The sequence below is a fragment of the Dasypus novemcinctus genome, chromosome X (assembly GCF_030445035.2).
Source record: "Dasypus novemcinctus isolate mDasNov1 chromosome X, mDasNov1.1.hap2, whole genome shotgun sequence".
Classification (NCBI taxonomy): Eukaryota; Metazoa; Chordata; class Mammalia; order Cingulata; family Dasypodidae; genus Dasypus; species Dasypus novemcinctus.
The window spans coordinates 43007413-43033164 of NC_080704.1; the positions used below are offsets into that span (position 1 = coordinate 43007413).

The 25752-nt window shown below is 39.9% G+C and overlaps 2 protein-coding genes across 2 annotated transcripts in view; both read left to right on the top strand.

The window, feature by feature from the left end:
- The window catches only part of LANCL3 (LanC like family member 3), a 109065-nt gene that overhangs the window by 44663 nt on the left and 38650 nt on the right, over nt 1-25752 (top strand). The gene's annotated exons all lie outside the window — the stretch shown is intronic.
- Nucleotides 2202-3497, top strand: LOC105745587 (non-structural maintenance of chromosomes element 3 homolog). Its single transcript, XM_012523050.2, has one exon. It carries the CDS (start codon nt 2213-2215, stop codon nt 3074-3076), a length of 864 nt encoding a protein of 287 aa, XP_012378504.1. The 5' UTR covers nt 2202-2212; the 3' UTR covers nt 3077-3497.

The following is a 25752-nucleotide window of genomic DNA, read 5'->3' on the forward strand; positions in this document are numbered from 1 at the left end:
AATTAAGTTTTAATATAATTGCAAGAAAGTGAAATATCTTTCCTGCCATAGAATATGCTAGGTTGGCATCTTAATAACAATTTTAACTAATGCTGAGTCACTTTTGTATGAGGAGAACATTTTTCTGGATGGAAGGGGAGTTAAGAATCTATTCTTAGGGCAAATGAAAAATTATTGCACATCAAGATTCCCACCCAGACTGATCAGATGAATTAATATTTTGGCCAAGAAATGATAAATTCTGAGAGAGATAAACTGTCAGGGAGCATTCACCAGCAACTTTAACAAATGACTTGGTCTTGACAGAAATGTTTTAAATACAGCTGCTACCTGTTTTAAAGTATGTAATCATTTTGACAAAACTGGGTTAGCTTTTCCTGAAACTTTAAAAAAATCTGACATGAAAAAAAAGAATCATATGCCAAGATACTGCAGTATTGAGCTAGTGCTCTTGAGGGCAGTGACTTGGTTATTTTCTAGAACTGGTAGGGACCTTAACGAATGTCCATGCCACATTCTTCATTTTGTACATGAGAAACCTGAGGTTCAGGGAATTGTGATGACTCAATGAAGGTCACAAAGTAAACTAATGGGAGAGCACAGAAGAGAATTCAGGTCTTTTGACTTTTAGGTCACTGTACCATTCTGGTCAAAATTTATGTTCTAAGGCGATGGTTCTCAACTCCAGTGGGCCTGATAATCCCCTCGAGGGCTTCTTAGCACACAGATGGCCAGCCCTGTGGCAAAGTTTCGGGTTCCATAGGCCTGGGATGAGGCCCTAGAATTTACATTTCTATCAAGTTCCCAGATGATGTTGGTGGTGTTGGTGGACAAGGGATCACATTTTAAAAATCCCTGGTTCAAGGGGTAGAGGGGATAGTCAGAAACCTAGGAATAAATATGGAATTTTTTTTTGCAGGGGTTATGAATTGATAGGAACTAGTCTTGAGTAAATTTGTACTCAGGGAATGGAATGGTCTGTTAGTAATTCTACATTTCCTATTGCACTAGTATTTTTTTACTAGATAAAGTTTCTATTATCAAGTAATTTAGCACAAATGCCTCATTAATTTCTTACTTGACTCAGAATTAAGACCCATTGGTGGCCTGGAGAATGGGTAAAAGGGACTGCAGGAAACCAATGCCAAGGAAAAAGAAATCCCTACAAGGTATTTTAGAATAATTGTTAATTGTAAATATCTCTTCAGAATCCAAATTCTCAGCAGGAAGTCACCAAATTGCCTTTAGTCATCTTCAATTTCACCATCACACAGGGGAAAAAAGAGCCAGAAATGATGAGTGAAAACAAACAAACAAAAATTGGGTAATTGAATTTACAAAGGGATCTGAACAATATAAATACAAATAAATTAGAGAGAGAGAAATACATTACAGTTATGTATGGCAGTGGAAGGATAGAGAGTTTGAGAGGCGGCTACTAAGGGTTAAAGTTTTTTTTTTTGATTTTTGATTTTTAGTGTTTCTATTTCTGGAGTAATGGAAACAGTCTGATATTGATTGAGGTGATGAATACACAACTCTGTGATTATACCAAATGCCACTGATTTTACACTTTGGATGGACTGTATGGTTTATGAATATGTTTCAATGAAATATATTTGAAATAACAACAACAAAAAAAAGAGGATTTGCTTGGGTCAATTAACAAATTTTGTTGCCAGAAATGTGCTTGAAGTTTTCCTTGGTGGTATAGAATAGGAAGATTTCTTGATATTAAGATAAAATCTAAAAACTAAATTCTCACAAGTAGATGCTAAGCACCTCATTTCATTAACGTAAAGTTCATCTTCACTTATTTCTTGTTTTTATCTTTTTGCTGACATTTATTAACTAGTAACGTTAAAATGAATGCTTTGCAATGTTTTGGGACAAAATCCATAGGTAAATCGGTGGTAGGAGCCTTCTTTCTCACTACTCTCCAGTAACCTCTCACGTCTAGAAAGAAACATATCCGCCTGCTCAGAATACTCCTTTCACATTCCTAGAAAGAGAATAATTATTCCTTAATGGCCTGGACACTAAATCAAGGTTTTGGGAAAAGGGGAGAGAAAAAAGAGGGGGAGGGGAAAGAATCCAGAAGAACGTCTCGAGCTCACAATCGCTGCGTGCGCCTGACGTTCCTCGCGATGCAGCCAAAGTCCGTTACCCAGTCGGGTTTGAGCCGGCGCCCTGTGCCCGCCGCCCGGGTGACATGTCGCAAAAACCCCGACTTCGGGGCCGCCCCGGCTCCAAGGCCGAAAGGAAGAAGGACCGGGGCGGCGATCGCGAGAGCCAGGCCCCGAAAGTCGGTGTAGTCGAGGACGATGAGGTCCCGAGCATCTCCCATGGTGCCGTCGGCTGGCAGACGGCCCTGATCTCCCCGCCTGTCCCGGAGCCCAGGACCCAGAAGCAGCTGGACCTGAAAGTGGGCGAACTGGTTCAGTTCTTGCTGATAAAGGACCAGAAGAAGATTCCGATTAAGCGGACCGACATCCTGAAGCACGTCATCGGAGACTACTACAAGGACGTCTTCCCTGACCTCCTCAAACTCGCTGCCGAGCGCCTCCAGTACGTCTTTGGGTACAGGCTGGTGAAACTGGAGCCCAAGCACAACACTTATGTCTTGATCAACACTCTGGAGCCGGTGGAGGGGGATGCCGAGATGAAAGGCTCCCAGGACCAGCCCACCACCGGCCTTCTCATGATCATATTAGGGCTCATCTTTATGAAGGGCAACTGCATCAAGGAGTCCGAACTCTGGCGGTTTCTGCGTCGCTTAGGTGTGTACCCTACTAAGAAGCATTTGGTTTTTGGCGACCCCAAGAAACTCATTACCGGAGAGTTTGTGCGACAGCGTTATCTGAAGTACCAACGGTTACCCCACACTGATCCCGTCGATTATGAACTTGAGTGGGGCCCACGGAGCCACCTGGAAACCAGCAAGATGAAAGCTCTTAAGTTTGTCGCCAAAATTCATAACCAAGACCCCAGGGACTGGCCATCGCAATACCGTGAGGCTTTGGAGGATGAAGAGGTTAGGGCCAGACCCTGGTCCGTTACCCCAGATTTCTTCTGAAATCTGCGGGAGATTCAGAGGGGTTCCTAGGGGAAAAGGCTGGGGCCCAAAAGTAAAATGTTGAAGGGATGGAGATTTCAGTAGCTAAAATGCTTGAAAATTTAGGATATGCTTGCAAAGTTGTATTCTTTTAACATTCTGTTCGGATATTTGGTTCCAAATCCACATTTCTGAAGATTAGAAAAGGATATTAAAAATTGACTTGATTTGTTTTACTGCCTGTATTTTCTGGTATAAAATGTTTGCTAGCTTTGTAAAAACCTAATTGGAAAACTTTGTTCCATGATCTGAAACAGCTATGTAAGAACAAAATCAGTAAATTGCTTTGGTGTCCAGAAAATAAAAGCAAAGCAGCTATCGTCTGCTCTCTTTCTTAACTTCCAGTTTGTGGGGAAAAATAAAAATCTTTATAAATTAAAAATATACTTGCCTGTATTCTTTTTACCTTAAAATAACAATGTTATTTTTATGTATTTTTCTGTGTATATAAGCATTTTGCCTGGCTTTGAGCAATATACATATTGTATTTTCTATGAACAATTTTTTATCTTTTATATATTTATAGTTATTACTCAGCTCTGTTGGTATTCAGTTTTTATCTTTTTCCTTTTTTGCTATTATTGTTATTATAATAAATACTGTATTTTTTAAGAAAAGAAAAAACATGGATTCTGGAGCTTGAGAGAATGTTGGTATGTAAAAGGTTCTGAACAGCTGTGAGGGACAAAGGAATTGGAGAATGGGAGAGGGGTTTGAGAAGTATTATTGTAGCTTATTAACAGATTTCTATTACTGTACTTGAGAGACTTGAGTAAAGAAAGGAGCTGATTTTTTGATTATCTGTAACTGCTGAAGGAAATACTGCTCCAAGATTAGACCACATGAGTCCTTCAATTTATTACATTTATCCAAAGTACCTAAGATTCAATCTCTTCTCTAATAAAGTTTATTTACCAGAAGGAATAAAGAGAACGTATGGAAACTTAAATTTTCCAAGGAAATAGGGTGGATGGGATAAGAGGAGCACTACACATATCTATCAATTAACAAATATGTATAGGTATTTTGAAGCTCTGGCAGACAGTGAGATGGGAAAATTTCCCTACTGTTACAGAAGAGGTAAGGGCATGGAGGTCCAGGAGAGAACCTGAGATTGCAGACTTCATAAAAGGGAAAATTAACTGTGCCTAACAACAACAATAACAAAGGTAAAAACTCTGTCCTCTTTCCATTCTTGGGAAACTGAGTCCATCAGTCAACTACTGCTGCTGATCACCCCTAAACCTAGTAGCTTAAAATAACAACAGTCCTTTGTTTAGCTCAAAAATCTGCAATGTGTGGGGAGCCAGTATAGCTCAATGGTTGAGCACCTGCTTTGCATGAACGAGGTCTCAGGTTCAATCCCTGGTACCTCCTAAAAGAAAAAGCGGCAATGTGAGCTGTCTATAGGGATAAGAGGATTTTGCCCCCTTTCATCCCTATAGACAGTATGCTTAGACATTAGCAAAACTCCAGTCCCACAAACAACCATAGTTTCCCCCTCTTCTTTGAAAGTTTTTTAAACATTTCAATCACAGAGCTGTGAAAAATCAAGAATTAAATAAGAGGTGCAGAAGTTGCAAGTATTGATCAGTGACCTCTCCAGCCTTCAGTAGCCCTCCCCCACACACCAGGCAATTCACCAATTTTAGAACTTCATCTAATAGTAGTAGCCACAACATCTGTGATATATATTCTTTGCCTTATTTTGAGACAAGGATTTGGGAGCAAGTAGTTTATTTGGGAGGTGATCCCAGGAAGTACAGTGAGATGTGGTGAGGAAGTGAGACAGGAAAGGGAAGAAAGGCAATAAAAAGGGTATGTTAATGAGCCGGTTACCTCAGTGGACAGCTGGAGCCCCATCTTGCTGGGAACCTTTTTTCCTTTTTTAAAAAATATTAAATAATACAATGCTATATTGGTTTTTTAAAAATTTATTCCCCCCCCCCGAGTTGTTTGTGCTCACTGTCTGCTCCCTGTGTCCATCATTGTGTGCTCTCTGTGTCTGCTCATCTTCTCTTTAGGAGGCACCAGGAACCAAACCCGAACTTCCCAGTGGGAGAGAGGTGCTCAATCACTTGAGCCACCTCTGCTCCCTGCTTTGCTGTGTCTCTCATTGTGTTTTCTCTTTGTGTCTCCTTGTTGCAACAATTTGCCCCACCAGCACATCATGCCAGCTTGCTATCTTGCTTGTCTTCTCTAGGAGACACTGGGAACTGAACCTGGGACCTACCATGTGGTAGGTGGGCGCCCAAAGGCTTGAACTACATCTGCTTCCCATGGGAACTTTTGGTAGATGGTGTAGAACACACCTCCATGTTTTGCCCTAGGAGAAATTGGAAATAGGAGCACATCTCCACTAATTCCTGTCCCTCACCGGTTGAGAGCATCAACTCTGGCCCTCTCAGCCTACCTCATACCCTGCACAAGCACACTCATGCAGCCAGAACAAGGCTTCAGGCAGAACACCCAATCCTTTGCATTCTCTTTCCTATGATGAACCACACTGCTACTGATTCTGCCCAACGCAGAGAAGCAGAATGCTGATTTTCTTTTTCTTCTCTTCTCACATAGCACCTCTGTTCTTTGTCCATTTCCTCTGCTCCCTGGCTGTGATAGTTTCTTTTTGTTTGTTTGCTTTCCATCCCTTTTCTTCCATTGTTTGAGGTGCCTCTGCTTACTTATCTTACCATGATCTGTGACATATTCCATCCTTCCCATGGGTGTAAGCTTTTAGTCATCCACTCAGTTTGAACAAGAAGGGTAGGTCATGTGATCCTCTTCTGTTATGCAAAGTGTAAGAGTTCCCTGAATGGCAGAGGTCAAGGTAACAGTAGTTTTAGATAGGGTATGTAGGAAGGAGGTAAAGGAAAGGAATATATAAGCCAGTGTTTTCAAAGTGAAGGTCCCAGACCACCAGCATAGGTGGACTGCTTGATGCACATATGTACCAGGAGGCAATAGACTGAGTGGCTTCAGAGTGCAGGATTTGAGCCAGAGTGCCTGGGTTTGAATCTTAGCTCTATTAACTATAATATTTGTGTGACCTATGTCAAGTTGCCTGAGCCTCCTGTGCCTCATTTTCCTTACATCATAGGATTGTTGTGTGGATTAAATGAGGTAGAACATGAAATGCCTTTAGAATGGTGGCCAGCACACAGTAAGCATTCAATGTAAGTTGTATTTTTTTAATTACTCCTACTTCACATCTGAGAGATAGTCATAATTTCCAAGGATGAGGCCTTGAAATCTGCATTTCTCAACCAGCCCCCCTCATGTCATTCACCTTGACACTGTTCCAGACTGAGAGGCAAGGAGATCAGGTGATGTTAAGACAAAATTAATTACCACCGTTGATCAACAGAGTAACACCTCATTTCCCCAGCAACTTTGGGAAATGAGGAGTATCCTGTAAGTTAGTTCTCCAGATGGCTGTGACTTTTCTTTTTTTAATTACCCAATCTTAAAAGTTAAAACTTTATTTATCCATTCTGAACTCAAAACTGTATTACATGCTTACAAACAGCATTCTGGAAATAGTAGTGCTGGAACAATATTTTTGGGGTGACACAGTGTCATCATACAACCAGGAACATAGTAGATATTTACTTGCTATCTCACCTCACTGTGGTAGGTGCTGGGGATACAAAAATGAACAGGGACAAATACCTGCTTTCAAGAGGCTAACTGTCTAGTGGTGGAGAGGCCAGGAAATGGTGATGAAATAGTGAGAGAAGTGATAGAAGAGATGGGTGTTTTGAGCCTTATCACAGGGATGCCGCAGCAGCAATTAAAGTGGAAAGGTATCTCATCCTCATGAAGGACCCTCTGAAGGTTTGGATCTGCTAGTTTATAGCTCCTGTGTCTCCCTTTGCTGCCAATTCACACTCCTTGCTTCTGTCAGTTTGTCTGCCTTCAAATAACATTCCCATCTACATCTAATACTCTGCTTCCAATCTGCGGTGGGCTAGAAACCAGATATCCTGAACTTGCTGCCCTCTCAGAAAGGCCTTCTTTGACTTTGCTGTCTAAAACAACATAGTCCCCTGGCTCCCCAACACAACATACTCACACTCTGTAGCCCTTTACCCTGCTTGATTTTTTTTTGTGGCACTTATACTAACTGATATCATATGCTATATTTTGTTTATGTTTTATGGTCTGCCTTCATTAGAATGTAAGTACCAAAAGAGCAGGGACTCTGTTGGTTTAGTTCACCTCTGTATCCAGCACCTAGAACCAGGCCTGGTTCAAAGTAGGATTTTAATAAATATTTAGTGAATTAGTGATAATAATGGCAAGCACATTTCTTTTTCTTTATTTTTTTTTAATTGATGTATAACTTGCATACAGTAAAATGCACCTATCTTTAGCATTCATCTCAATGAGTAGTTCCCATATGTGTATGCAGACCAGGACATACAGCATTTTCATCACCCACCCAACGGGCTCCCTTGGACCCACTCTCAGTCAGTAACTCCTCCAAAAGGTATCACTCTTCTAACTTCTACCACCATTGATTAGCTTAGCCTATTCTTGGGCTTAATATAAATGGAATTATCTCATATGTGTTCTTCTATGTCAGCCTCCTTTTCTCAACATTATGTCTGTGCAATTCAAGCATGTTGTCATATGCAGCAGTAGTTCATGTTCTAGCATCACTTGTAATATTCATTGAGTGAATATGCTGCAGTCTGCAATGTGTTTTTCCATTCTACTCACATGTGGGTTGTTTCCAGGTTTTGGCTGTTATGGCAATGAGTTTGGAGAAAGATCCTGCAAAGCTCTGTGTGTAAAGGCCATGGATTTTATGGCAACTATTTTGGATGTTTTGCTTCATTACTCATTTATTCAGTCCAACTTTTCTGGAACTCTTCCCCCCTCTTCCTGTTCTTCAGGAGTCTGACTTATGCTTGGACTTGTTTTACTTGTCTGGAAGTGAATCAAATTTTCTAAGCACCTTGTTGGCCTGGTGGGGTAGAGCCACATTCCTGCTGTTTCATTCCAAGACATAGAAACAGAATACTGATTATCTATCCCTTCTGAAAACCTTCTCTTCCTCTTTTGTCCTTGGTTCTTGTTCACTTTCTACTAATTTCCTCCACTGACTGGGGGCACCTTTGGTCCAAGTATGTTTTTAAGCAGTGATTATCAAGTATGGCTGTGCGTTATAATCACTTAGGGACTTAAAAAAATATACCCATGCCTGGGCCCCACTAAAAGCAATTAAAATCAGAGTCTCTGGAGGTCGGAACTCGGTATTGGTATTTTTGTAAAGCTCCCCAGGCAATTCCAGTGGGCAACCAAGTTTGAGAACCATTGCATGACACATCTTATCCTAGGAAATAGTGCAAGTGAGCAACACCAACTCATCCTTTTTCCTCCCATTAGGCAGAAGCAATTTGTTTCCATGTAACTTACAAGGTGGTGTCATTTTGAATGCCATCAGCTTTATAAATCTCATGGAGCAATTTATATTAGAACTGCTTGAAAATCAGGAAGTCAAGGAAAGTGACTTTTTCTTCTACCATATTAGTCGCTCCATAGCGTCTGGAGCAGTATTAGTTCAAGTTTGGCTCATGAATTACAATTTAGATCCATCATTTAAGATCTAAGCTGTGTCAGGGACCCCTTGAATAGTGTGGAATGGGAACTTCTTAAAGACTATTATTTACGATTTTTTCTTTTTTAAATGGACACCAGGTATATACACAATTAGCTCCACCAGGTTGTAAGTATCATGAGGTCAGGATTCATTTCTTAATCCTAAATTTCCAAAACATCCAACAGTATTTTGTTCACGGCAAATAACAGTTACTGAGTGCTTTTTATTTGTCAGATAATATGCTCAGATAATATGCTCAGTCCTCATTCTAACAAGAGGCTGAGCACTTACGTACTATGCCCTATTCTAAGTTCTTTACGTGTATTCACTTATTTAATCCTCTCACCAGCCATATGAGCTTCATTATTCTCATTTTATGAATTAAGAAACTGAGGTATCATACCAAGGCTTACAGATGGTAACTTGTAGAGCTAGAATTCAAGAAGTTTGACCTCAGAGCCTATATCTTTACTATCTACTCCCCTCTTCAAATTTTAATGTGCACGTGAACCCCTTTGTTAAAATGCATATTCTGATATAGTAGGTCAGGGGTGAGGCCTAAAAGTCTACATTTTTCCAACAAGCTTCCAGGTTATACTGATGCTGCACGTTCATGGACTAACCTTTGAGTAACAAGGATATTATACCATGAGAGAGATAGTTTCTATTATTGTATCCATTTTTAGGTGATTTCTCTGAGGCTTCAAGAGGATAGTGATTTGGCAAGTTCCTCAAAGCAAATATACAGTGAAGCTGGAGTTAGAACATACACAATGGGATCTCAAAGCTGATTGCTTTACCACTCTGCTTGGGTAATGGCTTAGTAAATGGCTATTGAATGAATAAGTAAAATGACATTTAGGTCCTAGGTCTAACAGATCATCATTGTATAATCAAAGGTTAGACCGTAATGAGTAGAACCCAAATAATTATATATATATATATATATATATATATCTTTCACTTATACTTTTAAAGTCTTATAAAGGAATCTAACACCCTTTTCTTTACTAGGTTGTCCCACCCTTGCTGTTAGCATGGAACAAAAAGTAAACAGCTCAGCAAGATTTTGTTGGGCATCTTTTTCTTGGTGTCTGTTTATCATTGCCTTTGCTTTAGAAAAAGTAGTACAGACCTGGTATCCTGCCAATATGAATATTTTTGTTAAACTGGCTGAACAGCAATACTGGTAGATACAGAGGAAACTTTCATTCAGAAATATTGCCACTATTTAAGGTCTTGTCTTCAGCAAAGAGATTATTTTCATCTTTTTTTATTGAATTAAAGCAAATTTTTTCATCAGCAGTCTTGATCCATACTCAATGCAGTAATGTGGTGGATGAGATTCAGGATCCCATCCCATACCCCACCTCTCCCATACCCCTCATGGAGTACAGGACCTCTTAAGAACAAAGACTAACAGAGAAAAAGACTAGAATTAAATTTCATGCTCCTTGCCATAATTCAGCTATTACAGGTTTCACTCCCACCACTTTGGATAATGTTTCCAACCAAATAATGCATATATGTGACAATGAGGCTTTGCCTGGAAGAAAATTTATTTATTTATTAGATTATTATTAGAGGCACTTTTTGGTTCAGAGAACTGGAAAGAACAAAGTCTGTAATATAAAATATGTGACTCTATACAACAGAAATCAGAGGTGAAATCTTAATGTTTCTATATTGTTATGGGGTCCAATGTTAAGAAAAAGACTTGTCTCAGAGAAACAGAACCAATAGGATAGGTATGTGGGTAGCAATTTAGTTTTATGAATGGGCTTATATGATTGGGGGAGTGGCAACTTTGAAATCTGTAGGGCAGGCTACTGGATTGGAAACTCTGGCAAAAGGTGATGTTGCCACCTTGGGTCCAAAATCCATAAGGCAAACCGGCAGGCTAAACCTCAGGCAGGATTTTATGTTGTAGTCTTGAGGCAGAATTTTTTTTTAACAAATTTTATTGATACGTATTAATAAGGCATAAGTCCACCCAAAGTGTACAATTGATTGTTTTGGAATAACCACATAGTTGTGCATTCATCACTTTAGTCATTTTTAGAACATTTTCATTATTCCAGTAATAATAATAAACAAAAACCAAACAAACAAAACTCATCAATTCTCAATCTCTTTATGTTTCCCCTTTCATACATAGTGCTGTTCTGTTTCCTTCTCTCTAGTACATTTGTATTTGTATTTTGTAAAACAGTCTTATATATACAGTATCACCCATATTCATATTTCACATGAGGTTTCACTATCTTATTCAGTCCCATGTTACATTTTTTAGCTTTCCTTCTGTTAATATACATGTTCTTAGACTTCCCCTTTCAACCACTGTCATACCGATATGTGCTCACACCATTTCCGTTCATTTCCACAGATTTATAAACAACCTTTTAACCAATTCTGCACAGATTAACCCTCAGCTTCCATTCTCTACCCTTGTTCTATTTGCTAGTGACCTATATTCTAATTATTAACTCCACGAGTTTACACAAAATATTTAGCTCATAATAGCACAATTATACAGTATTCTTCTTTTTGTGTTTGACCTGCGTCACTCAACGTAATGACCTCCAGGTTCATCCATGTTGTCCATGTGCTTCACGATGTCATTTCTTCTTACTGCTACATATTATTCCATCATGTGTATACACCACAATTTGTTTATCCATTCATCAGCTGATGGACACCTGAGTTGTTTCCAACTCTTGGTAACCATGAATAACACTGCTATGAACTTCGGTGTGCAGATGTCTATTCATGTCACTGCTCTCAGTTCTTCTGGATATTTCTGGGTCACATGGCAAGTCTATATTCAAATTCCTGAGGAAATTTGAGGCAGAATTCTTTTTCTCCAGGCAACTTCAGTTCCTTCTCTTAAGGCTTCAACTGACTGGTTGGTGCCTACCCACATTATTGTGGGTTATCTCCTTTACTCAGTCAACTGATTGTAGATGTTAACCACATCTACAAAATACCTTCACAGCACCACCCAGATTAGTGTTCAATTGAATAACTGGGTACTGTAATCCAGTAAAGTTATCATGTAAGATTAACCTAGAAAGGACCTTTGGCTGGATTGTATTAACTAGCATTATTCTGAAGTTGTTATTTCTCCTAAGAAACGTCAATTATTTCCTACTTATTACAGTTGGAAATGAGAAACCAGATCTAGAGATTAGAGGATATATTCACTTCATTCATTCATTCATTTACTCAGTAAAGGTGGTTGAGTCCCACTGTGCTAGGTACTCTGGAAGTACCAAGGAGTATCAGATATGGTCCCTGCTCTCAAGGAGATCACAGACTTAGTGGGGATACAATACAAACAGGAAAGAAGCTAAAAGTAATAGATGGGTGTGTGATAAGGATGACACAATTGGTACAGTATCTTAGAGCAATGTTTCTCAGAGAGTGGTTGTTTGACTAGTGCACCAGCACCTCCTGGAAGCTTGTTCGAAATGCAGATTCTTGAGTCTCACTCCGGACATAGAGTCAGAAGCTCTGGGGATGGGGCCTGGGAATGTGCATTTTAATGAGCTCCTAATGTGTTTTGTGTGCACGTTAAAGTTTTTGAAGCATTGTTTTGAAATAGTACTTCTATAAGAGGAAGAACACTTTAAACTATTGCCCTCAAGAGCTGATAATTCAGGCAGCCGACTTGGCCCAGTGGTTAGGACATCCATCTACCACATGGGAGGTCCGTGGTTCAAACCCCGGGCCTCCTTGACCCGTGTGCAGCTGGCCCATGCACAGTGCTGATGCGCTCAAGGAGTGCTGTGCCACGCAGGGGTGTCCCCCGCATAGGGGAGCCCCACGCGCAAGGAGTGCGCCCCGTAAGGAGAGCCGCCCAGCGCGAAAGAAAGTGCAGCCTGTCCAGGAATGGTACCACACACACGGAGAGCTGACACAAGATGATGCAACAAAAAGAAACACAGATTCCCGGTGCCGCTGACAACAACAGAAGCAGACAAAGAAGAAGATGCAGCGAATAGACATAGAGAATAGACAACCGGGGTGGGGGGGGGGGGTTGGGTAAGGGGAGAGAAATAAATAAATCTTAAAAAAAAAGAGCTGATAATTCAAATGAAATTTGAATATGAAAAACCAAATGTGATATGGAACATTATAACAGCTGTGTCCTTGGGGAAAAACAGAAAAGGGAGTGAGGGTAAGAGAGAAATTTTGCCTGGGGGTAGGTGATGAGATCTGTGAATATTTCCTGGAGGGGATGTTGGAAGATAGGGAGATATATCCCTTAGGAATGCATTCGGCTGTATGTAAGAGAGACATGATTGAGAGTGGCTTAAAGAAGAGGGGTTGCCCTTTCTCACACATAAGGTAGTCTGGAGGTAGGTGGTCTCTAGTGCTGATTCAGGCATTCAAGGATGTCAAGGTTCTGGGTCAATGTCTCTGCAGTCCTCTTTGTTTCCCCTTTATAATCCCAAAATAGCTGCTGTAGCTCTGGGAACCACATCCTCATCCAACTGTATTCTAATGCAAAAAGCAGAGGAGCATGGGGTAAAGAATTCTCCTGCTTTTTTTATCAAGGAGGAAGATCTCTCCTAGAGACCTCATAGTAACCTCCTCTATACCTTACTGATCAAAACTGGGGCATACAAGAGCTGGTCCACATTTCATAAGTTCTAGGAATGTAAGCTTGATATCGGAATAGAATAGGGCTTCTGTGAACAAGTAACAAGTGCATTTAAGTTACAAAGCTTTGGGGGAAATCATAAACACTGTATGCCACAGGAGGATTTTAGTAGGTAGAATGGGGGTAAGGGCATTCCTGGGAGAAGGAAAGGTGTGGAAAAAAAGACTTGGGGGAAGCAGATGTGACTCAACTGATAGAGTGTCCGTCTACCATATAGGAGGTCCAGGTTCAAACCCAGGGCCTCCTGACCCGTGTGGTGAGCTGGCCCACGTGCAGTGCTGCTGCGCACAAGGAGTGCTGCCGTGTCATTCATGGGTGTCGCCCACATAGGGGAACCCCACATGCAAAGAGTGTACCCCACAAGGAGAGATGCCCCACGAGAGAAAAGAAGTGCAGCCTGCCCGGGAGTGGTGTCACACACACGGAGAGCTGATGCAGCAAGATGACCCAGCAAAGAGAGACACAGATTCCCAGTGCCCCGGACAAGAATGCAAGTGGACACAGAAGAACACACAGTGAATGGACAGAGAGAGCAGACAATGGGGGCGGGGGGGGGGGGGGGGCAGGGGAAGGGGAGAGAAATAAATAATATATCTTTAAAAAATAAAAAAGACTTGGAGGGTAAAATATGTTTAGAAAATCATTACAACATGAGTTTCACTGAAGCATAGGAATATTTCAAAGTATTTTTCAGCCTTTTAAAAAAGGCTGTGAGAGCATTTGTTCAGTTGGAATCATATGGAAGCCCAAACACAAAGGCGAGGAAAGTCAGATGTAGGGTTGGAGACCAGGAGCTTGTCTGCTCAGTTCCTGCCCCACCCCCCCAGCTGAAAAGGCTCCTTGAAGGCTAAACTGAAGAACAGTCCTTTAGAAACTGATCCTGCCATGCCAAAGGTTCTTTGGAGCCTTCTTCTTGCAAAAGACCACAGGACATTGGACAAGACCCCTCACTTTACCCAAGCTGGAATTTCACAGGTATGTATGAAAAATATTATGATCTATGCTCGTTTATTTGTTTGTTTTTATGGCATTGCTCTTTGCAATTACCACTGTAGCTCTGTGTCTCTTGATCCTATTCCTGACACAGAATTGCTAAAACAGAAATTGAGGAGAGTATTGTGGAAAAGCAGCCAAAAGAAAGGGAGCTTTAGTCCTGGGGAGAAGTGGTTTGCCTCTTTACCTCCTGCCCCTACCACCCAGGATTCCAAAACCCCATTTCCCTTTCTGTGGGGCCTTCTTCTCTCACTCTTGATTTCAGCGGCCCCAGACCAGCCTTTTAACTCTGACATCAGTGGGATTTGGTGAGGATGCTGGGTTCTTTCAAGGGATGTTTCATCCTCAATGTTCTGATTTGAAAAGATAATTGTGTAGAACAGTGTATGAAAGGAAACACTGGGATACAAGTCTTGTATATGGGATCCTAAGTTTGAATTAAAAAGAGCAGAATTAAAAGACTGAATAATAATTATAATTATTACCAAAAATTACCATTTATATAGCAATTTCATACAGATTCTCATTTGGGAGTATATCACATTCAGCCAGAGATCACTTTTGCTCCTTAATAACCTCCTCGATATGTTTCCTGACAGCATTGTCGGCAGAAAGCCCTTTACTTAGAGATGTAACCAGAATTTTCCTAAATTTAGCAGAATTGATGTAACACTGAGCTTCCCAAGTAAAGGAACATGGAGAGAGAGTAAATGAGACACTGAGGAAATATAAAATAGAATAAAAAATCATAATTCTTATTTTTTTTGTAAGGGCACTGACTCAGGTGAGGTTGTAATTTGGTTGAGCCAATTTATTTTTTGGTCATATGGTCCTAATTTGGCAGCATACTTTGTTATTAAACTTTTAAACTTATTCATTAAATACTCGTTCTTAGTGACAAGATATGCCCTTGATCCAGGAGGTGGAAAGGGAAGGTACACTGCAGGCTGTAATCTCTCCATGTCCTTGAGTTCAACCGTGTTGTCAGATTTTAAGACCATTTCCTCTTACTCAGTGGAAATTCCCTCTTATTCTATTTTCCCTAGAAATGGAAAAGAAAACAGCCTAAAATTCTACCTCTGTGCACTCAAAAGACTCTTATTTGCATCATCAACTCTTCTCCCTTCTTAGTCTCAATCTTTAAATAAGCTCTGCTCATTTCCCTTCTTCAGAGTAATCCTCGCCCTAGTTTCCCTGCACATTCAGGTGCTATAGTGATCTTCTGCTCGGACTTCGGATCTTTAGCACTGAGATATCTCACTACTGTAAGTGTGGTCCATGAACCAGGGACGACAGCATTACTTGGGCTTGTGAGAAATGCAAAAACTCGGGCCCCACCCCACACCTACTAAATCAGAGTTTGGATTTTAACAAGACTCTGGTGATTTGTGTGCACATTAAGGTTTGAGAAGCACTGTTCTTCTAAGAATAAAGCTTTTAAGATTTTGTTCACATTCAAATGCTTATCCTGTTGAAAGACTTGTGGTTCTCAGTTATATAGAGTTTTGTGGAATTTAAGATCATTCATCATTTAGTGTTTTGTTCTCTAATTCCACCTAGCCATACCTCAGTGTGAACTTCTCATCCCCATAAAAGAATGACACTTAGCCTTTGCTCACACTGTCTTCTACCTAGAATGCCTTTCCCTCTTAATTTTCTGCCAAACTGTATCTCTTCTTCCTTCAAGACTTAGCCAAGGAGACTGTGCTGGAGCACAGATTGGAAGGCATAAAGCAGGGAAGCACCCAAGAAAACAGGATACCAAATCCTCAGGAAATAAAGCCTAGTTTCTTCCTCTGTGTCTACAACCTCCTTGTCTGCCTTGTCTGAAATGTTCATTATTATTGACCAATTGGGTGATTCTGGAACACTGCTTTCGTTGGACCCAGTTTCCAGGGTGAAATGTATGGGATTCTCCAGAGAAAGAAGGCCCAAGGCAAGAGAGCGGTGACTCTTGAGGTCTTAGACATGAAAATACAACTACAACCAAAAGGATACACACATAGGTTTGGGTACTGGCTGCTGGGGAACAAAAATCCTGATAAAATAGAAAAGGTGGCAGATGTTCAGACCTGAGATGGATAATCAGTGAATTTGATTTACTCAGGTCCTTTCAGGTCTGGGGAAATGGGCATGAGCTCCAGAGTATGCATGGTCTTTCAAAAGCTGGGGCAAGTTCCAATGAGGTTCCAAAGATCTTTTAATCCAGTGTAGGCTGAATTTGAGGCACCACTCCAGCACAAATTCTTCCCTCCCCTACAGGTCTTATCTGATGCTGGCTCCCTTCCAGAATCAGAAATCCCAGCATTCCTGTGGCTGCCTTAATTCTCCATGTTTTAGGGAACTTGAAAATGGAGACACAACTGTTGGACTGATTAAGAGACCACAGCCAGTGCTGAGCAGCTCAGCTGCTTTCCTCAATACCTTCAGACCAGAGGTAACAGCCCTTGCGGACTGATAAGTGATATGCAGTCTACAGAACAATCATATGGTTTCTTGATGATTGTCTAACATTGAACCCCACATGCCTAACCTACAGAAGTGTCCATGACAAAACTGAGTCCCTTTTCATCACATGGACTCTCCTAGTACCTTCCTAGAATGACCAAAAGGGCTGAGGAAGTAGTGGCTCCTATCTTCTTTTATTCTTTGACCCTTAGCTCACTGCTTCTCAGCACTGTCCCCACAGATGACAACTGTGTTTCTGTCACATCAATAGTTTCTCCATTTCTTTTAAATTAAGATAATTTATATAAGAAAGTTTTAATTCAAGACTTCATTCTTTCCAAATTGGACCAACCTGGATTTGGATATATCGGTAACAAACTCCTTTGTCCATTTCCCTATGTTGTTTTGCTCCTCAGTCAGCCTCTACAGCTCTGATGGGTTGTGCAATATTTGTACAGCCCTGCCGCTCTTGTCCTTACCTTGCGGCAGGCATTGTGTCTTTTATTACTTTTTCAATCTATACACAGAGCTTGACATAGCATTTGTAGAACTCATATATATTATTGCTTGACAAGTAAATTAAAGATATTTGATTGATTCTAAAGGGCATCAGTTCTGCACTCCTTCTCTAACTGCCAAAGGAAATCCTGGCTGAGGATATGTCTTTATGGTGAAAACAAGTGTTGGTGAGTCAATGGCAACCCCTTAAAAATATTTTCACATTCACTGAAACTAAATATTAAAACAGCATTCTAAATAAAGAGGACATCAATAACATTTTATTACCTAAATTAATAATATTTGATTTTTTTTCTTTTTTCTACTCTCCACAGCTCACTTGAGAATTCTCAGTCTTTGCACTTTAATGAAATGATTTGTTTTGCTTTGTTGCAGAAAGTATGCATGTGATAAAAGACATTTGGGGATTGTGCCTGGTGATCTGTCCAGATGTTCAGTCTTTCTGATTTCATGACTCAAAATTGTTAACCTTGATCTCCAAGTGGTCCACTTTAGTGGACCACCATATCCCAGGAATACTTGAGCTGCTGGGATAGAAAAAGGTGCAGATGGTACAGATCTGGCTTAGCCTCTGCCTCCATCCCACTTAAATGGTGGTATCCCCCCTACCTGCCCCTACAGCTTCAGGCCGAGGCACCTACTGTCAGCAACTCTCACACATATCTTTCAGGTGCTCTCTGAAGGTTACAGTCTGAGGCCTAGGCTGACTCTCATCTTCCTTTTTGCTTCCCAAGACGTTCATTGCTGAAGCCTCTGCTCCTCTTCGCCAACTGTTTTACCTCCTAATTATCAGTTCCCTCTTTATTTTAAGAGCCCCTCCCCACTTGATATTTCCTAGAATCACAATTCTTACAGTGGTGAAAAGGTGTCAGAATTATATGTATCTGAGGGGAATTAAAGTTGGCAAGAAGCTTAGATACTCATAGAGTTCCACTGTTTTTTATATCACTGCTTTAACTTGTTTTATAATCCATAACTTCTGGACCTTGTGCAAGTCGCTGCATCACTCCTTTCCTCTGGAATCCACAGTGGTTGCCTGTTATCTCTCTGGCATTTCTCACACAGGGGTTTGATGTTAATAGAGGTGGTGGAAAAATAGGGACTTTCTGTCAAATCACTTTTTTGCAAACTCTAGTCCAGTCTTGGAAATTTATACTACACAGAGAAATCCTACATTAAAAAAATTAACTTTTCCCTAGTATTTAGTCACAAGATGCCCCCCTTTCTCCTTCTACTGATGATCCACTATCAGTTGATAAAACAGAATTTTCTAAGTGCAGAAGTAACACATGAATTGCACACTTCTGTATGACTTTCAAACCTGCTACAAACTGGAATTCACTTCCTTATTCAAACTCAACATTCTCTGTCTCTCTTTCACAGCATGATGTGCTATTTCACTGGCATTCATTTTCTCAGTTTGCTGGTGGTCTACCTCTAGGCCTTTGCTCATGTCATTTTACCCACCTGAATACTCTGACTTTTAGGCTCAGCTCATCTTCCTATTCCCGTGTGAAGTCTTCTCCAGCTTCTCCCTTCTCTGATGGCCTATATGCTTTGTCTTCAGTGCTCCACTGTTCAAGACCTAATTTTGCCCCATAACTCAACTGTACATTCCTATAGGGCAGGGTTATGTCATATCCAACTGAATTATTTCCTCTTAACTCCTTTGAGATAATAGAAATTCACTAAACACCTCTTCATTGATGGATGGGTAATGAGGCAATTCATCTGGCCATAGAAGTGTCACCTTTTGATGGACAGATTTTCTGCATTGAGTTCATTTTCCGTAACCAGGTACATTTCAGGTCTTCCCTGAGAATGCATCTGCTCTGCATTCACCTATAATTCTCCTGGATAAAAGGGGTAATTTGAGGGTCTTGTCCCTTCATGCCCTTTGCAGTAGAAGATGAGCCATGAAGATAATGCAGACATTATTTTTCCTGTGTTCTCAGAGTTATATAATAACCCCACCTCCCTTACTAGCTGAAATACTATCACTAGTTAGGTCTTCAGGCCATTCTTTGTCTACTGAATGAAGTTCTACAGTCCTTGAAAATTCAATCTTCATAGTCTAATCACTAGATCTTTGTTTTAAAAAAAGTATTTTTAAAAGCATTGATTTTCCAGGGTAACAGGAAGGCTATTAGGTTTTGTTTTCCTGTGCATCTTTAGAAATTGTTCAACTATTTGTTTATTATATTACTTATTTTTATTACCTAGATTTTATTTTTAAAAGTAATGCATATACTTGGTAACAATAAAAAAATATCAAGGTGTACAAAAGGGTATATAAAATGAGACATAAGTCTTTCTCTAGGCTTCTAGTCCCTGGTCCTCATTGCCAGAGCCACTAATTTTCCCTGTTTCTTGTAAATTGTCCCAGGGATATTCTAAGCATATTCAGGCATGTGCATGTGTGTGTGTAGAACATGCTATGCATCTTGCTTTCTTTACCACATATATTGGAGAAATTCCCATATCGACATATAAATCGATTATATTCTTTTTATGGTTGCATATATTTTATTGTATGTATGTACCACACTTAATTTAACTAGTACCCTATTAACAGATATTTTGGTCATTTTTCATCTTTTGATGTTGTATATAACACTTAAGCGCACATCCTTTGTATGTGTATTTTAGTACACTCGTGCAAAAATATTGTTTGAATTGCTAAGACATTTTCTGATGGATGTCACCAAATTGCCTTCCAAAAAGGCAGCATATTTACCTTCTCAACAGTGTATGAGTCACTTTTTTCCCACAAGTTGCCTGTGCTGTAAATTGTATTTATTCATTTCTGCCACTTGGCTATATAGAAATTTGTATCTCATCTTACTTTGCATTTCTCTAATTATGAGTGAAGTTGATCATCTTTGTATATGTTTTAAGTCCTTTGTATAACATTATATGCAAATTACTTGTTTATGCACTTTTCCATTTTGTCATCGAATTCTGCTCTTTTCTGGCTGGTTTATAAAATTTGAAATATTAATATCATTTGTTATATACATTTCGTCAATATATTTTTACCCCAGTTCATCATTGACCTTTCAACCTTTCAACCTTGTTTGCCATAAGAAAATTTTAGTTTTGGTGCAGACAAATATGTCATTTCTTTTCATGACTTCTAGATTTTGTCATGCTTAGAAAGGCTTTTACTTCTTCAAGTTTATAAAATCTTGTGCTTTCTTTTATTTTTTCTTCTACAACTTTTATGATTTCAGTTTTGATGTTTAAAAATTTTATCCATCCAAAATTATTTTATTACACTAAATTACTGTAAATATAATAACATTTAAATTGTTGTAAGTTCGTAAGAGCAAAGGCCAAGTCTCTTTTATTAGCCACTATAAGTAGGCCTAGTGTCTGGTACATTTAGTTGGTATCAACTGTGGGTGAAATATAATGAGTAGCATATTTCGGGCATTTTCTTTGCTCTTCTTAACAGCTTTCTTTCGATAGATTCTGTGCCCCAAAGTTTGTGAGGGATAACTGGTTATGCCACACTTTACTGAGCCATCAACAGTTGGGCAGAGGTGGTGGAGGTAAATGGTAATGGTGGTGGTCGAGGATTCAGCCTTGACCCTGGCATCTCTTGCTTCCTCCTCACAATTCCCAGGGTCTGGGGTAACCCCACCAAGTGTAACAGCCCACATTCACTGTCTTCCTTGTACCCAACTGCCTCAGAATGAAGGAAAAGCAACACCATTGTATACCAGTCTGGCTGAGGGCACTGCGGAGAGCTCTTTAGAGAGCCTTTTGACTACTGTAGCTGCCCTGCAATACCATGTGCAAACCTCCCTGGGTGGTTACAAATTGAAGTTCACCTCTATTGTTGTGGGGCAGCTCTTTGTGAGTTCAGGTTGGCTCCATGTGTGTCCTCTTGCTCATTGGAACATCAGTAACCTGGAGCATGTTCTTCCCTTGGCAAGTACAAAAGGATAAGCCAGCCCATGCCACTATATGGAAGAGGGTAGAAAGGGCAAAACTGATCCCCCCATGGTCACATTGAAGGGACCTCAAAGTAGCTTCTACCTACCTATAATGGAATAAAACATAGGGTATTGTTAAAGAGAATTGACTTTGGAACCTGACAACACTGGAATGGCAGACACTGTTGAATGCCTACTCATAAACCATTTCTCTCCCTTTTGTTCGATGGTGGTAAACCCTCGTCCCTACTGTAGAGGTGGAAAATGCCAGACTCTTTGCCAGCCTCCCTTGCAGTTCAAACAGTGCTGGCCAATGAAACATAAGATAGCTCTGCCAAGTACCCCTGGGAAAATTTTTCCTGTTAAACCAAGCCACTTAATTCTCAATACCTTAGTGTTATCTGCAACCTGGAGCTAGATATAATTCACAAAGCTGTGATGTTCATCAGTTTTTGCTTTGTAACCAAGTCCCAACAGTGGCTTTCAAAAACAATTTTTTTTTTTTTCTTTTGCTAATGGGTCTGCTGGTCATCTGGTGTGACTCTCCTTTAGGCTGTGGGTAGGGCTGAGCCCAACTCCATGTGCTTCAGGACAAGACAGACTATGCAAGTGGGTTCAAAGCTTCTGCTTGTCACTATTATTCTTTTGGCCAAAGCATGTCCCATGGCCAAGCCCATCAATAGGACAGGGAAATATGCTCCACCCACAAAGAGAGGCATTGCAAAGTTAAATGGCAAAAGTGTGGCTATATAATGTTATTACAGGAGAGTGAAGACTTGGAACATTAATCTAAACTCTCACACTTCCTAGGTATGTGAACATAAGCAAGTCACTTAATTTCTCAGAACCTTGGTTTCCTCATCTTTAAGATGGCACTGGACCCTCTTCTCTGGGTTCATCTCCTATAGGAGAACTTTAACAAGAGTTAGCCCTCCATTCTCACCATCCAACACTGAATCCTTATTAAATGAATTCCTCCCAGAAAAGAGGTGTGTGATTAATGCTGGCATTCCATGAAGTTGATAAGTGGATGAGAAGTCACCAGGACAGCTTTCTGGAGAAGGAGGCAAACCATTTATTCACTAACGAGTATTGATTGAGCACCTGAAATCATTATCGTAAACTCTTTCTTTCTCCCTCCCTCCTTTGTTCCTTCCTGTTTTGTAAATGATCCTTAATTCACTCCTACCAGATCATAGAAAAAATGTTATTTTAGGGTTGATCTTGACCGTTTCAAATGCTCCCTCTACTGGAGTAAAATGGCATCTTCTTTTCCAAGACCCTACGATCCTTTTCCTTTAATTGAAAGCAAATATAATAAACAATTTGCTGCATTGCTAGACTGGCTTTTAGTATACTGTTTCTGCTGGTGTGTCCTAAATTTACCTGCCAAAGAAAGGTAATACCAACTGGGGCACCTTTTGCCTTTTCAAAACAGAACCTTACAAAAGGCACTGATTTTAAAGAATTTGCCAGAGATGTGAATTGTTAATAATAAGCAGGTTCTTGTTTCCTGTGAGTAATGCTCTTTCTACTTAAATCCTAACCTTCTCAGCTTTAGAACATCTGGGAGTATAATGGGAAGCCTGTGACAGGTCTATTTAGAGGTGCTTGCTAAAAGGAAATTATCCTGAGTCACCAGGTTTGTTATGTTACGCTATGTAGGTAGACGATAATTTTATATGGAAAAATGAGGATTGATGCAAAGCCAATACCTCCCTTTCTGGGGCAACCACCTTTTCTTAGGACATGCATTTCTGCAGGGCTATCAAAACGAGAAGATTGTATATGAACCCTTTTCATTTATTATTATTTATTGCTTAATGTTTTTGGATTTTAACTTTATTTCTGTCTTGCAAGCATGCCATATAAGTTTCCTTTTCCTTTCCCATGCCTCCATATTTTTTGAGTCACTTTTTGGACTTTAATGACGTAGTAGGGTATTCAGTGGGTTCTGAATTTATTGACTGAAGGAGGCTTCTATGTGACGGTATAGAATAGAGAGGAATCTCACAGTAATGCTGACCCCAATTTATGTGAATAGTGATGCTACCTTCATTTCTGCCATGGCCCAAAACAGCATTTTTTTACAATTTTGAAACTCAAGAATGTGGTCTGTGGACCAGCAGCATCAGTATCACCTGGGGACATGGTCGAAATGCAGAATCTCAGGCCCCAGCTCAGACCTACTGAATCAGAGTTTCCATTTTAACAAGTTGCCCAGGAGATTCATACGCACATGAAAGTTTGAGAAGTGGTGGTTGAGAGTAAGGGTTAATGGCATAGTAATGCCAACACCTAAGGTATGTAAGATGGTGCTGGCACCTCTGAGTCAGCCACAGCCAGGAATATCTTACTCCTGCACTCCACTGAGGTCTGTGACTAATAGCCATGAGCCCAGGGTCAGCTCCACCCATTAGCTTTATCACCCTGGGCAATGAACCCACAGCCCTTGTCTTGAAATCTGTGCTTAATATCCTTGTTGACTGGTCCTTGTTGCCTTTGACCTCATGGATTCTGACTTCCTGGACCTACCTGCCAATCCCTCCATGGATTTAGCTGACTTCCACGGTGGATTTAACAGCAGCTGATCTTTGGTCCAAACTCCTATGTTCTGCCTGGATGTAGTCAGGCTAAGTGATGACACACCTATGTTTGAGGCAGTGTTAACAGAGCTCGTGGGAGATCAGCAACTAAAGTCTTAAATTTTTCAGAACTTTTAAAATCTCAGGTGACAGAAATCCAACTTGAATTATCTTAATTTTAAAAGGGGGAGCAGCACCAATTTTGGGTCAAATATCATGTCCCTCCCAATATGATGTTCTGCAAAGACACAACATCACTTCTGGAATATTTCAGCTCCAAATGCATAATATGAATCTAATCATGAAGAAACATCTGAGAAACCCAAATTGAGGAACATCTTATAAATAAATTTCGTGTAATCTTCAAAAATGTCAAAGCCAAGAAAAACACAGAAAAGCTTAGGGTTTGCTCCAGATTAATGGATCTTAAAGAGACAAGATAACTAAGTACAATGTGTGATTCTGGATTGACTTCTGAATTAGAAAAAAAAAAGTTTTAAGGAACATTATTGAGAAAATTTGAATATGGACTGTAGATCAGATTATTGTATTTTATCAATGTTAAATCTCCTGATTTTGATAATTTTACTGTAGTTAGGTAAGAGAATGTCCTTGTTCAAAGGAAGTATACATGGAAGTATTTTTGGATAAAGGACATCATGTCTGCAACTTATCTAAAGTGCCCCACCCCAAAAGAGAGAATATGATAAAGCAAATAGGGCAAACTCTTAACAAAAGATAACTATGGGGATTTTTGTACTATTCTTACATCTCTTTGGAATTATATATAAAAACTACCCAAAGAAAAATAAATAACAAGGGGAGATTTATCAGCAGAACACCGGGAAACCTCAGTGTTAAAGGAAAAGATGTAAGGTTCAGCGCAGCTTGGAGATCTTCAGAATTGGAAGTGAAGGCTTGTTGCCATTAGAACAAACTCTTTTTGATCTTGATAAACTTCTTTGACTGAGAGTAATAGAAATCTGGAACTTTAAAGCATGAAAAGGACTTTTTAAGGTCCTTGGATTCAATGTCTCCATTTTATGGATGAGAAAACTGAGATCCAGGCAGCATAAATGACTTGCCCCAGGACCTACAGATAATTAATGTAGGGTATTGGCTGGCAGACATTTAAGATTCCTTTTCATATTTCTTTATAAACAAGTCCCCAAAGTTAGTTTTTCTTTTTCCTTACACATTGAAATGAGAATATGAGTTGAAGTAAGGAAAAGTTATCATAAATAATAAATATGCAGGTACATGAATATGCATTCTGTGTACAAACAGCTAAACAAGACCTCTCCCCACATGAATAACATGGCCCCCTCCTCCAAGTTTTGCCATTAAATGTGTATGTGATGAGAAATGTTAAACATAGAAAGCACTGGTAATTTTCCTTCAGCACAATCTTGTTTACATAATGGAAATGAGCTAGAAGATTTGAATTTTTCCATTTAGAATATGGGTGGATCCAGTCTGTCCTTTTCCATGGCTTCTTTCTTACCTCATAGAAAGCATTGGCTCTTGGTTGAAAAGTAACACTAATCTAGACTCAATTCCTGGAAAAATCTCTTGTGATTTAGAGAGAAAGTGTGATTGCAGTCCCTTTAGAATGCATAATATCAGGTGGAGGGGACACTTAGATGCCAACTAGTTCCACCCATTACTTTTAAATGTGCGTACTGCCTATAGCCAGTTGTTTAGACATTCTCCCTTCATCTCCTGCACCAGTTTCACAATATAGACTGGATTTAAAATGGAGTATTATATATTAGAATATATTTAAATGATAACCTTTATGATTACTTTCGAAACAGCAGCATATTGAGAGAAAGCCGAGCATCATTTAGGCATGCTTTTCACCATCCTGAATTATCTCT